This window comes from Lagopus muta, chromosome Z (genome assembly GCF_023343835.1).
Source record: "Lagopus muta isolate bLagMut1 chromosome Z, bLagMut1 primary, whole genome shotgun sequence".
Classification (NCBI taxonomy): Eukaryota; Metazoa; Chordata; class Aves; order Galliformes; family Phasianidae; genus Lagopus; species Lagopus muta.
In genome coordinates this window covers 55,178,400-55,190,778 of record NC_064472.1, presented here as the reverse complement: position 1 = coordinate 55,190,778, position 12,379 = coordinate 55,178,400, and the positions used below count along the sequence as shown (strand labels likewise).

Genomic DNA, 12,379 nt, shown 5'->3' with positions numbered 1-12,379 from the left:
TGCTGAAATGCCCTTACAAGATAGGTCAGGTAAGTTGACTCATTTATTCCTACCTCACCAGAATCATGGTTTTGGCACACAGGCTACTAAAAACTTACTTGGTCAAGTGTGGTCTGAGAAACAGAGTAGTCTTCTATGTGGAGTCTCTTTTTGTTCTGGGAGAGAATACTGAATATTCTGGCCAGTGAAGACTGCGAAGAGGGAAGTTGGTACTGCAGCATATTGCGATGCTTCTCCTTCAAGACACTTCCAGGAAAGGCGTGCCCAAAGAATTCCTCAACTGGCTTCAAGTCTGGGTTAGCCCCTGCAATTCGCACCACTATGGTATAACCATCTCCAAACCTGTACACAAGAAGGCCAGCAGAGGAGTTCATATAAGTGGCACTGAAACAGAAGTACAGCTTAGAATTCAGCATTTTTTCCCACAGCCAGAAAATCAGTGGGAATGCTGCATGAGGAATTAAGTCGGACTGTATCGCTCTAAAAACGCAGACAACTCTGTGATGTAAATTATAACAAAATAGTTACCTGTTCTTTAGATGCTGGACACTGCCCAGACACCTGAATCGCCCATTGACCATTATCGCCATTCGAGTGCACAATGCTTCACACTCTTCCATGCTGTAGAAAGAATTAAATTCCTTAGCGCTGGAAGGAGCGTTGGAGGGCCAAGCAGCTGGGCCAAGCTTTGCATCCAGCCCCAGCAGATGCAATAGCTGCAGTATGATACCTGCAGTATGATACAAGGGTTGATACTTGCCTGTGAGATGTAAGAACCACCGATCTCCCCTCTTTGATAACACTCAGAGCACAGTTCCACAAGAAACGGCGTGCTTTGGGATCCATCCCTGTTGTTGGCTCATCCTGCAAAATGCATACAAAAAATAGGATACGCTGTTCCATGCTGCCAACAAATACCTCATCTCTGAAATGACCTCACCATTCTGATTATGCGTACTGCGAAAGATGACAGTAAGGGATTCGATACATTTTTTAAAATGGGAAAACAACTTGTGCTCAAAAGCACGTTTGCTAATATAAAATTTGAAGAACTGAGAAGCACTATTTATTCTGCAATTGTAACATATCGAAAAAGTCAGTTCTAAAACAAGCTAAATTCAGTTCAAGTTTAAATTGAGCTAGAAAATGCTGGAGGGCCGTAATGTTCTGCATGTAAAAATATTTGTGCAAGTGGTGAAGATGCTTTAACTGTTTGGCATCATGTTTGAGATCTCCACTTCTCCACTGATTTTTCATGAACAGAAACCATGAGACACATTATAGTTTGAGTATACATTCAAATAGGCTCAAGCAGTCCCAAATAAAGGTTCCCTGTGTTCTTTGCTTATATTTAGGCGACTGATGACATTTTTAGACTTTGTTGGTCACAAAATAGGCAGTCTTCATCTGAGCCCAGTTTTTCTGTTTTTAGAGGAAAACATTAATGAGTTAAGGTTGCAGACTCACCAGGAATACCACAGGTGGCCCTCCAATGAGGGCTATTGCTGTGGAGAGCTTGCGCCTGTTCCCTCCACTGTAGTTGCCCGCATATTTTTCTCCATATTTCACAAGGCCCAGTTTCCGAATTGCCCATTCGCCAACCTACAAGAGGACAGTATCTTCATGAGTCACTCACAGCAACATCTACACAGTGAGATTTTCCTTACAAGCTTTGGCTTTGAGATGATTTTTCAGAAGGGCCACTCACTCAAGGCTTTAATCTGGCATAGCTCCAGGTTTTGGAACACCCCATTCACCCTCAGATCAAGGTGTATAAATACCAGCCCCTCAGGGCCCAGACAATCAGACAGCTGCAGCCTAGTTAGCATAGATTCACAGAATCACAGAATATCTTGAGTTGGCAGGGACCCACAAAGATCATCAAATTCAACTCCTGGCCTCACAGGATCACACAAAATCCAAACCCTGTGAGCGAGGGCAGTGTTCAAACACTCCTGGAACTACTGCAGCTTGAAGCTGTGCCCACTGCACTGGGCAGTCAGTGCCCACGCCAGAAGTGACCATGCAGTTCAGCATCAGCCTAGTCCTGCTAACTACTAGTGTAGTGGTCTCAGCAGTACATGCTTTATCTAGCTTTTTAGTAGCTATAGGCTTGCAGCAAGGACACCGTCTCTCCTGACCCACAGCAACTGGCACTACAGTGCATTTCAGCCCTTCAGATATATTGGGAAGATCTGATTCGTTATTCAGTAGTACATACACTGCAACTGTCAGCCACTTGTTGCTTTAGTTTAAGAACTAAAAAGTGTTTAGCAAAGAGATTCAGTTACTATTTGCACCATAACTAGAACCAGGTCCCTGTGCTTGGAGCAAAGCATAGAGGAGCCCGCAACCTCAAAGGAGCTTGCAGTTTTCACTTGCCACTGCTCTCAGGGCTGTATAGGCATACTTTGGACACTGGATCTGGAAACAGTTCTACAGAATCCAAGACACAAATGGTGAAAGCTGCTGCCAACCCAAGGAACTGAAATTGAGAAGTGTGCTGTATGCTACTGTAAAACTGTTACTAATTGACTTACACTGTTAGTGTAAGCCTGTGTGTGAATGCTGAAACAGGAGCAATTTAATGATACAGTGTGATCACTCAGAAAGAAGCAGATCACTATAATACTATGTGTACTGTGGGATATGAGGAAGCAGCTGTGGAAGCAGCAACAGTTTGTCACTGGGGTAGTTTTATGGTGTTTCATTTACCTTGCAAACTTCTTTCTCAGGAACACCTCTGAGGAGTGCAAAGAACTCCAAGTGTTCTCGCCCTGTCAGCAGTTCATTAATAGCATCAAACTGTGGACAGTAGCCCATGTTCTGATGGACTTCTTGGATGTTCGACAGGATACTGTAAAATAAGAACACCATTAGTTATGATTTTACAAGTACACAACATTGAGATGATAAAAAGAGGAAGGTGGATCAATGGATCTGGAATCACTGGACTAATAACGAGTCCTGAAGTCTGTTTTCACCAAACTCTTTTTCTTTTCTTTTTATAAATATGACATTGAAACATGGTAGAGTAGGTACTCAGAAGCGACTACCAGACTAAACCCACTGTGCTAAATGGCTGCAGTACTTTAGCAGACTCAGCAAAAGGCCAAGGCCCAAGAGTTGAGATAGAAAAAAGTGGGGTAGCATTTAGATTTGTTGGAAGTGGAACAAAGACCAAGAAAGTTGAAGGAGGAAGCAGCAAAGATGCTTCTTTAAGACAGAGCAGTGAAAGATGTATCATCTTTTACCTGTTTCCTTTGAGAAAAGCTTCTCCTCCTGTCACATCTGTATCACCAGTTAGCATCTTGAAAGTGGATGACTTGCCAGCACCATTTACTCCCAGAAGTCCAAAGCACTGGGGATATAAAAAAGCAAATAAGCACTGAGAACAGGATCCAGCCCTATAGTTTTCATCACTGAGAAGTCTGGAGGCAACAGCCTTGACTCTCAAGATAACCTGGAAGAAGTCAGTGCATTTTCTGAATAAACTGGGCTTTCATTTTCAGTGTAAATCTTCACACTGGGAAAAAGCATCAGCTATAGCATTATCTTGGTGCAGTGCCAGCTTAGTGTGTCTGTGCTAAGCTTTAGAGAGTGCCATGCTTTGACCTCTAGCCCTAAAAGGTTGCAGAGTTCTCTCAGAGTTCTACCATCTTCAAAGGCAGAGAGAGACTGAGACATAAACCGCTTCAACTTCCAGGCCATTCGCTTTTGTGTAATTTGAACACCACCTGCTCCTAATTTCACTCTACTATGTGTTGTGCGTTGCTCTTAGATAGCTGAAAAATACTGAAGCAGTAAGAATGACAAAATAAGCCTACCTCTCCAGGAGGGATTCCAACACATATCCTGTCAACTGCTGGTTTTCGTTTCATTCTGTAAATCTGAAACCAGAAAAAAAAAAACAACAATGCAAATGAAAACAATAACTAGACCTGCACATATTTAACACTACAAATATTCTTCCCTTTTGATTCCATCACACTTTTCTTAATGAGACTTCTGCTAAACTGCACAGTTTTGCACAAACGGGTCTTAGAAATGCAAAACCTGTTACCTTGGTCAGCTCCTTGATTTCCAGTATGTCACTCTGTCCTCCTCCGCTTATTATTCTCTGCCTTTCTCTGTTTACATCTTCATCTTCTTCATTCACAGGAGGTAACTTGGCATAGACAGGCCTGCAGAGAGTAACATGGTAAAGCCTTGGGAGAAGATGATGGATCTTAATCTTTCTCCCCACTTCATGGCAAATACCAAGGAAAACTTTACTTGCTTGCCGTGGGAAAGTGAAGCAGACAACCTACCTGGGTTTGATGAAGAATCTGTACTGGATGAGCACAGTAATGAGGAAGAAGACTACACCCTCCACTGCCATGGCAAACAAGTTCCTTCCCACCAGGTCCCACGACAGAGGGGACACGAAACGATTCTCGCCTGCCAAGATGAGAAGACGAGCACAGTCACCCTTCCAGAGCAACGGGAGATTGATACCATTTCTTCCTGTAGAGCTCATCAATTCAGGCAGTGGGAGAACTGAGAGCAATCAGCTAGAGGAGACTGGGGACAAGCTATACAAGTTGTGACTGTGTAAACATCTCTCACTGTAGCAAAGTTGGGTCTGAGCATGCTCTCTTGGGAGGAGTTGACTGGACACTAAGAATGTGGTCTACCAAAGAAGAGCTGGCCCATATTCTCAAGAAGCACAAGGCAACTGACTCACACCCCTCATCTGCATTCCAGAAAAAAATAAACCACAGCAGCTCTCAGAATGCTAGCCACTCCTTCCACTTAGCCCAGCGATCTTCCCCCCATGCATCTGGACTCTAACTCAAAGTTCTGGGATCCATGTGCCTGATTTCTTTGGTGTTTGAAACAGCTTGAAGAGGACAGCTGAGAATACCTGCCAGCTCTGATAAGCTCTGTGCTGCAAACCGTGTACTCTGAACTCCTGAAAAGTCAGAAGAACAAAGGGTGTTAGTTCAGAGCAGGCTCTCACAATTTCACTTACCAAACCTCTCCAGAGCATCTGCCATAGCCTGATTTTTCACCATGTCAATGAGACCCCGCCCCAGGCAGAAGTGAGGGAAGATGAGAAAGACAGACTTCAAGATGTCATTGATGTTGTTCAGCTTCTGTTAAGACAAAATTAAGTTCCAGTGAGTTGCTTGAGCAGAGAAAAGCCACCACCTGCTGGATGTGATGTCATGCTGTGAATGACCACCTGCAGCCAGCTGGCAGCATTGCAATCCCACAAAAAAACAGGGATTAGAAATATTCTGCCAAGAGACAGCCCCACAGCTCTTCCAGACAGTCAGTGTTCCTGCTTTGCTCAAGATGCTATTAAAGCAAGCGATCTACACCAAATAAGAGATTTCTCCAAATGTTCAGTCTAAAAGGCAAGGCCTGCAAAAGGCAACATGCAGAAAGTCTACAGGTTGAGAAGGTGGGAAACTTGCGGTTACACACACTGGTGATCTCACTGGCTGTAGGTAGCCCCTCCATAGCCAATACTGGATGCTGTAATCTTTTTCCAGGTGGTTTAGTTCATAGGTCAGACTGGCAACAGAATCACAGAATTGGAGGTGTTGGAAGTGACCTCTGGAGATCATTAAGTCCAACCTCCTGCTAAAGCAGGTTCCCTACAATAGATTACATAGGAAAGCATCCAGATGGGTTTTGAATATCTCCAGAGAAAAAGATTTCACAACCTCTCTGGGCTCTGTCACCCTCAGAACAGAGTTCTTTCTCATGCTCGTATGGAACTTCCTGTGTTCCAGTTAGTGCACATTGCCCCCTGTCCTGATGAGTGGTTACTTTACTGTTCTGCCAGGCACTTATCTTTAAGAAAGTGCATGTTTCTATGAGATAAAATAGGCCTTATAGCAAAAGGGATCACCATCAAGGAGTGCTGCCTCATGCCCACAGGCAGGTGGTGCAATCAACAAGTTAATCCCACAGGGCTCCCTCTGTACTCCCTTAGTACTTTCCACTAAGGTGTCAAACAGGGCCTGCTAAGGCATCTTGTGTTACATACAGGCATGAGAGACACTTGGACCTTCCCCAACAGGCATCTGGCCTTGGAAAAAACTGAAGTGAGATGCAAAAGGGAAGTCAGTGAGATATTTATCTCCGAAAGCAAAACTGAGGACAACTAACCAGAGTGCTTGAAATGCCCTGCAGTAGATAGAAACTGCCCCCCAATGAAGAACATGTAAGAAATTCAAATTAAACATATTTAAACACATTTAAAACACTGCAGTAAGGGTAACAAGCTGGGAGTTTGTCAGGGCAACATGGTACCAACGTGGAATTCTGCTCTACATCAGCACAAGACAGTGAAGAGCTTCTGGGAAGACTTACGTTGTTGGTGAAGAGTTCCAGGACAAAGGTGGCCACACTACCATTGATGCCAATGAAGAGATTCACACTGGTCAGCACAACATATGCTGTGCTGGGGATTTTGAACACAAAGGAGGCTGGATACATCAGAGGAGTGATAGACCAACTGCAAGACAAAAGGCAACAACATCAGGTAAGTAATTTCCAAACTTAAATGTTTCCCTCATCATCCTGCAGAGAAGGAATCCCTTACCCATAGAGAAACAGAAGAAGAGCGAGCACAGGCAAGTTGGAAGAGGATACATAGGACTTCTGTTGGAAGCAGATGAAGATGATGATGACGAGTGTGGCTGGAACGATGTAGTTGCACTGGAAGGTGAAAAATACAGCTTTAGATTCATTTCCAGATGACAAAAACTAACACATCTTTCTGCTCTGCACCAGTGTTCTTCAACATCCTTCAGAGCTCCCAAGTGTACTCACAAGGGGAAATTCATAGTAGCATTACACATGTAAGCAACAGTGTGGTATACAAGAATTCACACTTCTTGGTCCTCTAGAAGTAGCTGATAAGGCTCTCACAGGTTCTGGACATAACAGATTGAAAAGGCTAAGCAGAGCAAGGGGCTATGCAAGCCAACATTTTGGGTCACATATTTTCAAGTGACATTAAAAATGTCACTGATGCCTAATAGTGGAGCTTATGGTTGCCCTCCCATCCTCAGTCCAGCCTTTTTTGTCCCATCTAGGTGCACTACTGCCCAAGAGAGCAAAGGCAGAAGTCAAAGGCAGAACAGTTATCACATGATGAATTAATGTAGTGCCTACTGGCCCTAGCTACACTCTACACTTCAGCAGACACCTTGCAACCACAGGATGGAGGACAGTTTAGAACAGCCATGGAGTACAGACCAGCCCTTACCATATCCCAGACAAAGTTGGCCAGCCAGTAGATCACAGGCTTCACACCACTGATAAACTGCAAGTGCTTAGCCTTGCTGACACGCTCCTGGATAAGGAACACCACAAAGCTGGCAGGAACAAAGGACATGGCAAAGATCACACAGATGGAGACTAGGACATCCACAGACGTGGTCATCCTGGACAAAAAGAAGGAAAGCAAAGTGTTTGTATGCTGGTGCTGTCTCCCTTGAGATGAAATGAGGCAGTTCATGTGGGCAATGCAGAAACTCATTCTCCTTTTGCTGTTCTCATTTTGCAGGGTAAAGGATGACCATACCAGGCCATGTTAACTGCAGGGATGCTCTCCATCTGTACAGTGAAGGCAATATGAACAGCCTGTCAGTGTATCAAAAACAGTACCACAACCTGCAGAAGGTTTGGTCACATCAACACAGTAGTCCTTCTCCTTTCCTCACCACTGTCCTACATAACTTTGTTTCCCACATAATGTATTCCCACACAATGTATTCCCACATAATGTATTTATTAACGTCAGGATTTGTTGTTGTTTCTGCATGGTTTCGTTTCAATGTTCAAAGGTATCTCTGTCATCAGCCACTGCTGTGCTGAAAGTTTGCACACAGTTTATGAGTTCTGGTTCAGTCTGTAATAGTGAAGAACTTGTCAGTATCTCAGTAATTTGGTCTAAGACCCCAAGGCTGAGACAGTGAGCAAAACTAAACAGCATCTATCAATCTTAGTCAAATAGTCATACTGAAGGACAAAAGAATGACCATATCCATGGTGAGTCAAGAAGGAGAAAATGAGAGGACTTCATTTATTCTCATAAGCTCAGTTTTAGGTACACAGACACAGAAAGCTTGCACAGCACTGAGAAACCACATTCATACAAAAAAAATTTCTTTTCTCTCTGTGAAACTTGGCTGCCTACAGATTCTTTGGAGAGAAACTACTGCAGATCTGAGAACACAGCAGAGTGAAAACAGCGTGAAACAGCAGTAGTGATAGGCTGTTTCATATCACAGAATCACAGATATTTACTTATACATTGACACCCAATCATATTTACTACAAGCTACATAATAAGAATAAGCAATTTCTATATTCCTTACTTAACTGGTGCTGACTCCTATGTTTTGGTTACTCATCCTCCTTGAGTAGTAAGGAGTTAAACTAGAGTCAAAAAGTAGTGCTGGTTTATGAGCAAGTGCTTAATAGCACATGCTGCAGCTTGTCCAGAATGCAGGCATTAAGGCCAACATAGTAAAATCTCAGTGCCATCAGCTACTGACTTGCCCATCAATGACACAACAGCATTTCTCGCATTGCCAGGTTCCAGCAATCACCAGCTGATTATCCCAAACCCAACTGTATTCACATTAGGACTTACAGGGCCACTTCAGAGAGCTGTTGCTTCGTCAAGTTGAGTGGGTGGTTGAAGGCGGTGATCCCATAAGCACTAGGGTTTTTGCCCTGCTGCAGGTTGGCCCGAAGAATGGCATTGTTGATCACATTCAGGAAGGAGGCAATGGCATGCCAACCCTTGTTGTTGAACCACACCTGCAAGAGACCACATCAGTGTCAGAAAGGCATTAGGTATACCAGTTTTCCCTCTTGAAGCTCTATCTTTTAATTTCTATCTTATAATTTCTTTCTATCTATTTCCAGGTACTTTGCTCAGGGACTGCACATATAGTTTGACCAATAACCATCAGAGGCTTCTAGAAGGAAAAGTACGCCCCTCGAAACAAAAGCACTGATTCTGCACAGAACTCCTTTCGGACTTCTGACTTTTGGACTTCTGACTTCAAAGTAGAAACAGATTTCAGGGAAACCAAGAATAATAAAATCTGTATTTTCTCCACTAGCAAATAACTGAAATGTAGAGAGCTCTAGCCTGCACAATTGCCTATGGCAAACTGCTGGGGCTTGGCTACTTAAAAATAACCCAAGGTTATCAGAGCTTAAAACAGAAGGCAGAGCAGTGAGGGTGGCTGATTTACCTTCACATTGTTCTTTGTGTCCAGTCCTTTCATGAAACTTGCCAAGTTGTTGAGAAACCGATCGCCAGAACTCCCCTGTAAAACAGTAAAAAGACAGTTACTTCTTCTTTAATAGTACCTTCCCTGTTGTCCTGGACTCTGGGAATCAGACTAGGTTTTTCACAGCTCTAACAGTATTCTTTCAAATCTGCAGCCAGAATCTTCAAAGACAGAGGTGGTAAGAAGGCTAAGAAAGCACAGCTTTCTTCTTCCCCTATACCTTTCTGCAATCCCAGTAGCAGAGGTCAGCCTTAGGCCTGTTCTTTTTTTTGTTGTTGTTGTTTTTTTCTCTTCTGCCCCAGGGACAAATATTAACCAGGACTGCAGGTAACCTCCAGAGACAATGGAGCTTAGAGGCAGTCTCAGAAGAAAGCAGTGGCCCAGATTATTTTCTGAGGTAGGACAGACTCAGCACAGAAGCACTGAAATGAGGTTTTAAAAGAGCTAGCAACAACTTATTAATTCCCTTAAGACAGCCCTCCCCATCCTGCCAAAAAACACTTGGAGGTGGCCGTTATTTCCACTGTTACTTCTTTTGGCTTTCAACTGGTGTCAGGGAGAACCTGCTCTTTAAAAGGAAAGGTTGTGCAAGTGTCAGACAAGTGTGGTCCTGAGCCTTTTGCTGCTCTCAAACACTCAGACTGGAAAACCTCACCTCAGTGCTGATGGGCAGAAGCCACTGGAATTCTAACTAACATACACACTCTTCTCCTCTTACAGTTTTCAAGTCATCTCCCAAATAACAGAATTTTGTCATGAGTGCAATCTGGATTTATGGAAACAGCTACTCACCTGTGCTAGCTCCAAGATCTTCTTCACCTGTTTAATGGCATCAGTGACTTCGTTGCTTGGAGGAAGCACATGGGAACTTCTGGCTCCCAAGGAAAAGCCTCCATACCTAGGAGCACAGATAGAGTTGAAGCACAGACCAAACTACACATTCAGCTCCAGAAAAGACCACTTCTCCCTCTCTTGTTGTCTCCTTTTTTTGCACCATAACTGAGGCAAATGTCTCCAGTCTTACAAAAAGAGCGAAGTATAATCTTTCCACACTGCTGTTGAGCCCTGCTGTCTCCTGCTCCTTATTTCTGAGGTTAAATACTCAGCTTATGACTACAGTGCTCTGTCTGCAATGACACAGACAGTCTTTATTGAATGCAGCTGTCCTGCTGCCTGTGCAGGCAAAGCAGGGCATCTTCCCGTTTCCCTTGGTTGGAAAAACAGTACCTCCTATGGGACAATATTGCTATTGCAAATCTTTTCAAGCCGGTACTGCTCTCCACATAAGGCAGCAGGCTTTTCAGCAATGTTCATTGGGGTTGTTCCAGCTTATCCTTAACAGTGCCCCCCAGACATTGAACAATTGAGAGCCACATATAATGAACTATGAAGCAGAGCGAATCTGTCTTGAGCACACTGCTTAGTGGCTAGTGGACATATACAAGTTAGAGAAAAAGCAGTAACTCACCTGAACTCATTCACCCAGATTTTGTTCTTTAAACTGCCAGGAGAGAAAAGAAAGCAGATGTTATGTATGGAAAAAGAGACAACTGCTACTAGTGCTTCACGCACAGCCAGGGAAAAGAGTGCAGTACACCCTCACATCTGGCACATGCATTTATCACTCTACGTCCCACCTGGGTAGGACTCTGCGTCTCTGGGTATGCACCCAAACTTATCCATCACTCTGCCAGCAAGGCTCAGGACATGCCATCTCTGCTCCCCAGAGCTGCCATGTCATCACTATAAAGCAAGAACACTTGAACTATGTGTGGATTACGATAGTTTCAGCTGAGTAAGTCTGGCCAACTGCTGGAAAGTATGCACTGCCCAGGACTATTTGTCTGAGTTATGCAGAATCCTATTGACAGCAAGCTCTATTTGTTGCAGATGTAGGAGACACGATGTGTTTATCAGTTACCTTTTCCCAATGATCTGTGCGTAGGTCTTCACTAGATAGTCTGATATATTGCGACCTGTGAGATTCTGGAGGATGTCAGCAGTGTCTTGTTCTCGCTGGCATCACCAGGGAAACAGAGATAAATGCCCATTAGAAAATAAAGCAACAAAATCAGATAGACTGTGCTCAGTGCTGCCCACAGTAACCAGACCCAGCCACTCAGCTCTCCAGAACCATCTCTCACTTCAGGACCACTAAGATCCATCCTACCTGTGGGGGTGGCAGCCCGCCTGCACCAGGGGGACACACAGGAAGCATCTTCTTGATCTTCTCATTGCTGCACTCGCAAGATGGAGAAGGGTTCTCCATGCTCCAGTTGCCGCTCAAGATTTCCAGGACTGAGTCTGGGACTGAAGCAGTGGTCCACTCCTTCTGTCCCACAGTGCAAGGAGTGTCTCTGTGGTAGGACAAAAGCAAGGCAAATGCACTTTTAAAAACAACAGTGGTGGCTTTTGCTTAATAATAATTTAAGTAACAGATGCCACTGTACTCAGGACAAGAAGCAGGCTGCAGTTCAAACAATGCTTGATTTCACTGAAACAGCTCAGAACAAAAGACCAGGTTCTAACAAATCCTAGTGTTAAAGTGATTGAGTCTGCTCATACTGAGCTGTACTGGATACTCTCCCCAGTCTTACAGCAAACAGAGTGCTTTACTTCAGTCCCAGCACACATTGCATTTAGAGCTGAGAGAAGATCACAGCAAACAGCTGCTTCTTGGACGGCTTCTCTGCCCTAGGGACATCAAAACATAGCTGTCCCTCAAGGCAGCCTCAGAGGGCAGATGAGTTGCAGCTTTCTCCTAGAACCCACAGCCAAATAATTCAGCTCCTATGTCTGACAAACTACTTCTCCGCAACTGGTCAACGTTTAGGGCAAAGGGTTCCAACGTCCTTCTCCACTGACCTAAGATGATGAGCAGTGGTTCTTCCAGCCTAAGCACAGACTATCCCAGGCTGTATATTCTATCTGCACAAGCAACCCAGATCTTCAGTTATTTGCCCAAGGCCATGCAGCAAGACAGTGTCAGAGCTTGGAAGTAATGCAAACGCTGCTGGCTCTCCATGCTGTCTGCTGGCATTTGTGGGGGTGTTAACCAGGGTTTGTAG

At 44.2% G+C, this 12,379-nt stretch overlaps 1 protein-coding gene across 3 annotated transcripts in view; it reads right to left on the bottom strand.

Moving 5' to 3' along the window:
* Positions 1-12,379, bottom strand: part of ABCA1 (ATP binding cassette subfamily A member 1) — a 91,872-nt gene that overhangs the window by 3,339 nt on the left and 76,154 nt on the right. For all 3 annotated transcript variants that reach the window (XM_048931043.1, XM_048931046.1, XM_048931045.1), the window contains exons 31-49: positions 11,482-11,668; positions 11,233-11,327; positions 10,780-10,812; positions 10,104-10,209; positions 9,273-9,347; positions 8,660-8,829; positions 7,268-7,445; positions 6,599-6,714; positions 6,367-6,511; positions 5,015-5,138; positions 4,311-4,440; positions 4,064-4,184; positions 3,828-3,890; positions 3,255-3,361; positions 2,716-2,857; positions 1,468-1,602; positions 761-864; positions 529-621; positions 99-342 (exon numbers count right to left, since the gene is read on the bottom strand). In XM_048931043.1, coding sequence (XP_048787000.1) covers positions 99-342; positions 529-621; positions 761-864; positions 1,468-1,602; positions 2,716-2,857; positions 3,255-3,361; positions 3,828-3,890; positions 4,064-4,184; positions 4,311-4,440; positions 5,015-5,138; positions 6,367-6,511; positions 6,599-6,714; positions 7,268-7,445; positions 8,660-8,829; positions 9,273-9,347; positions 10,104-10,209; positions 10,780-10,812; positions 11,233-11,327; positions 11,482-11,668 — 2,368 coding nt within the window. The remainder of the gene's footprint in view (positions 1-98; positions 343-528; positions 622-760; positions 865-1,467; positions 1,603-2,715; positions 2,858-3,254; positions 3,362-3,827; positions 3,891-4,063; positions 4,185-4,310; positions 4,441-5,014; positions 5,139-6,366; positions 6,512-6,598; positions 6,715-7,267; positions 7,446-8,659; positions 8,830-9,272; positions 9,348-10,103; positions 10,210-10,779; positions 10,813-11,232; positions 11,328-11,481; positions 11,669-12,379) is intronic.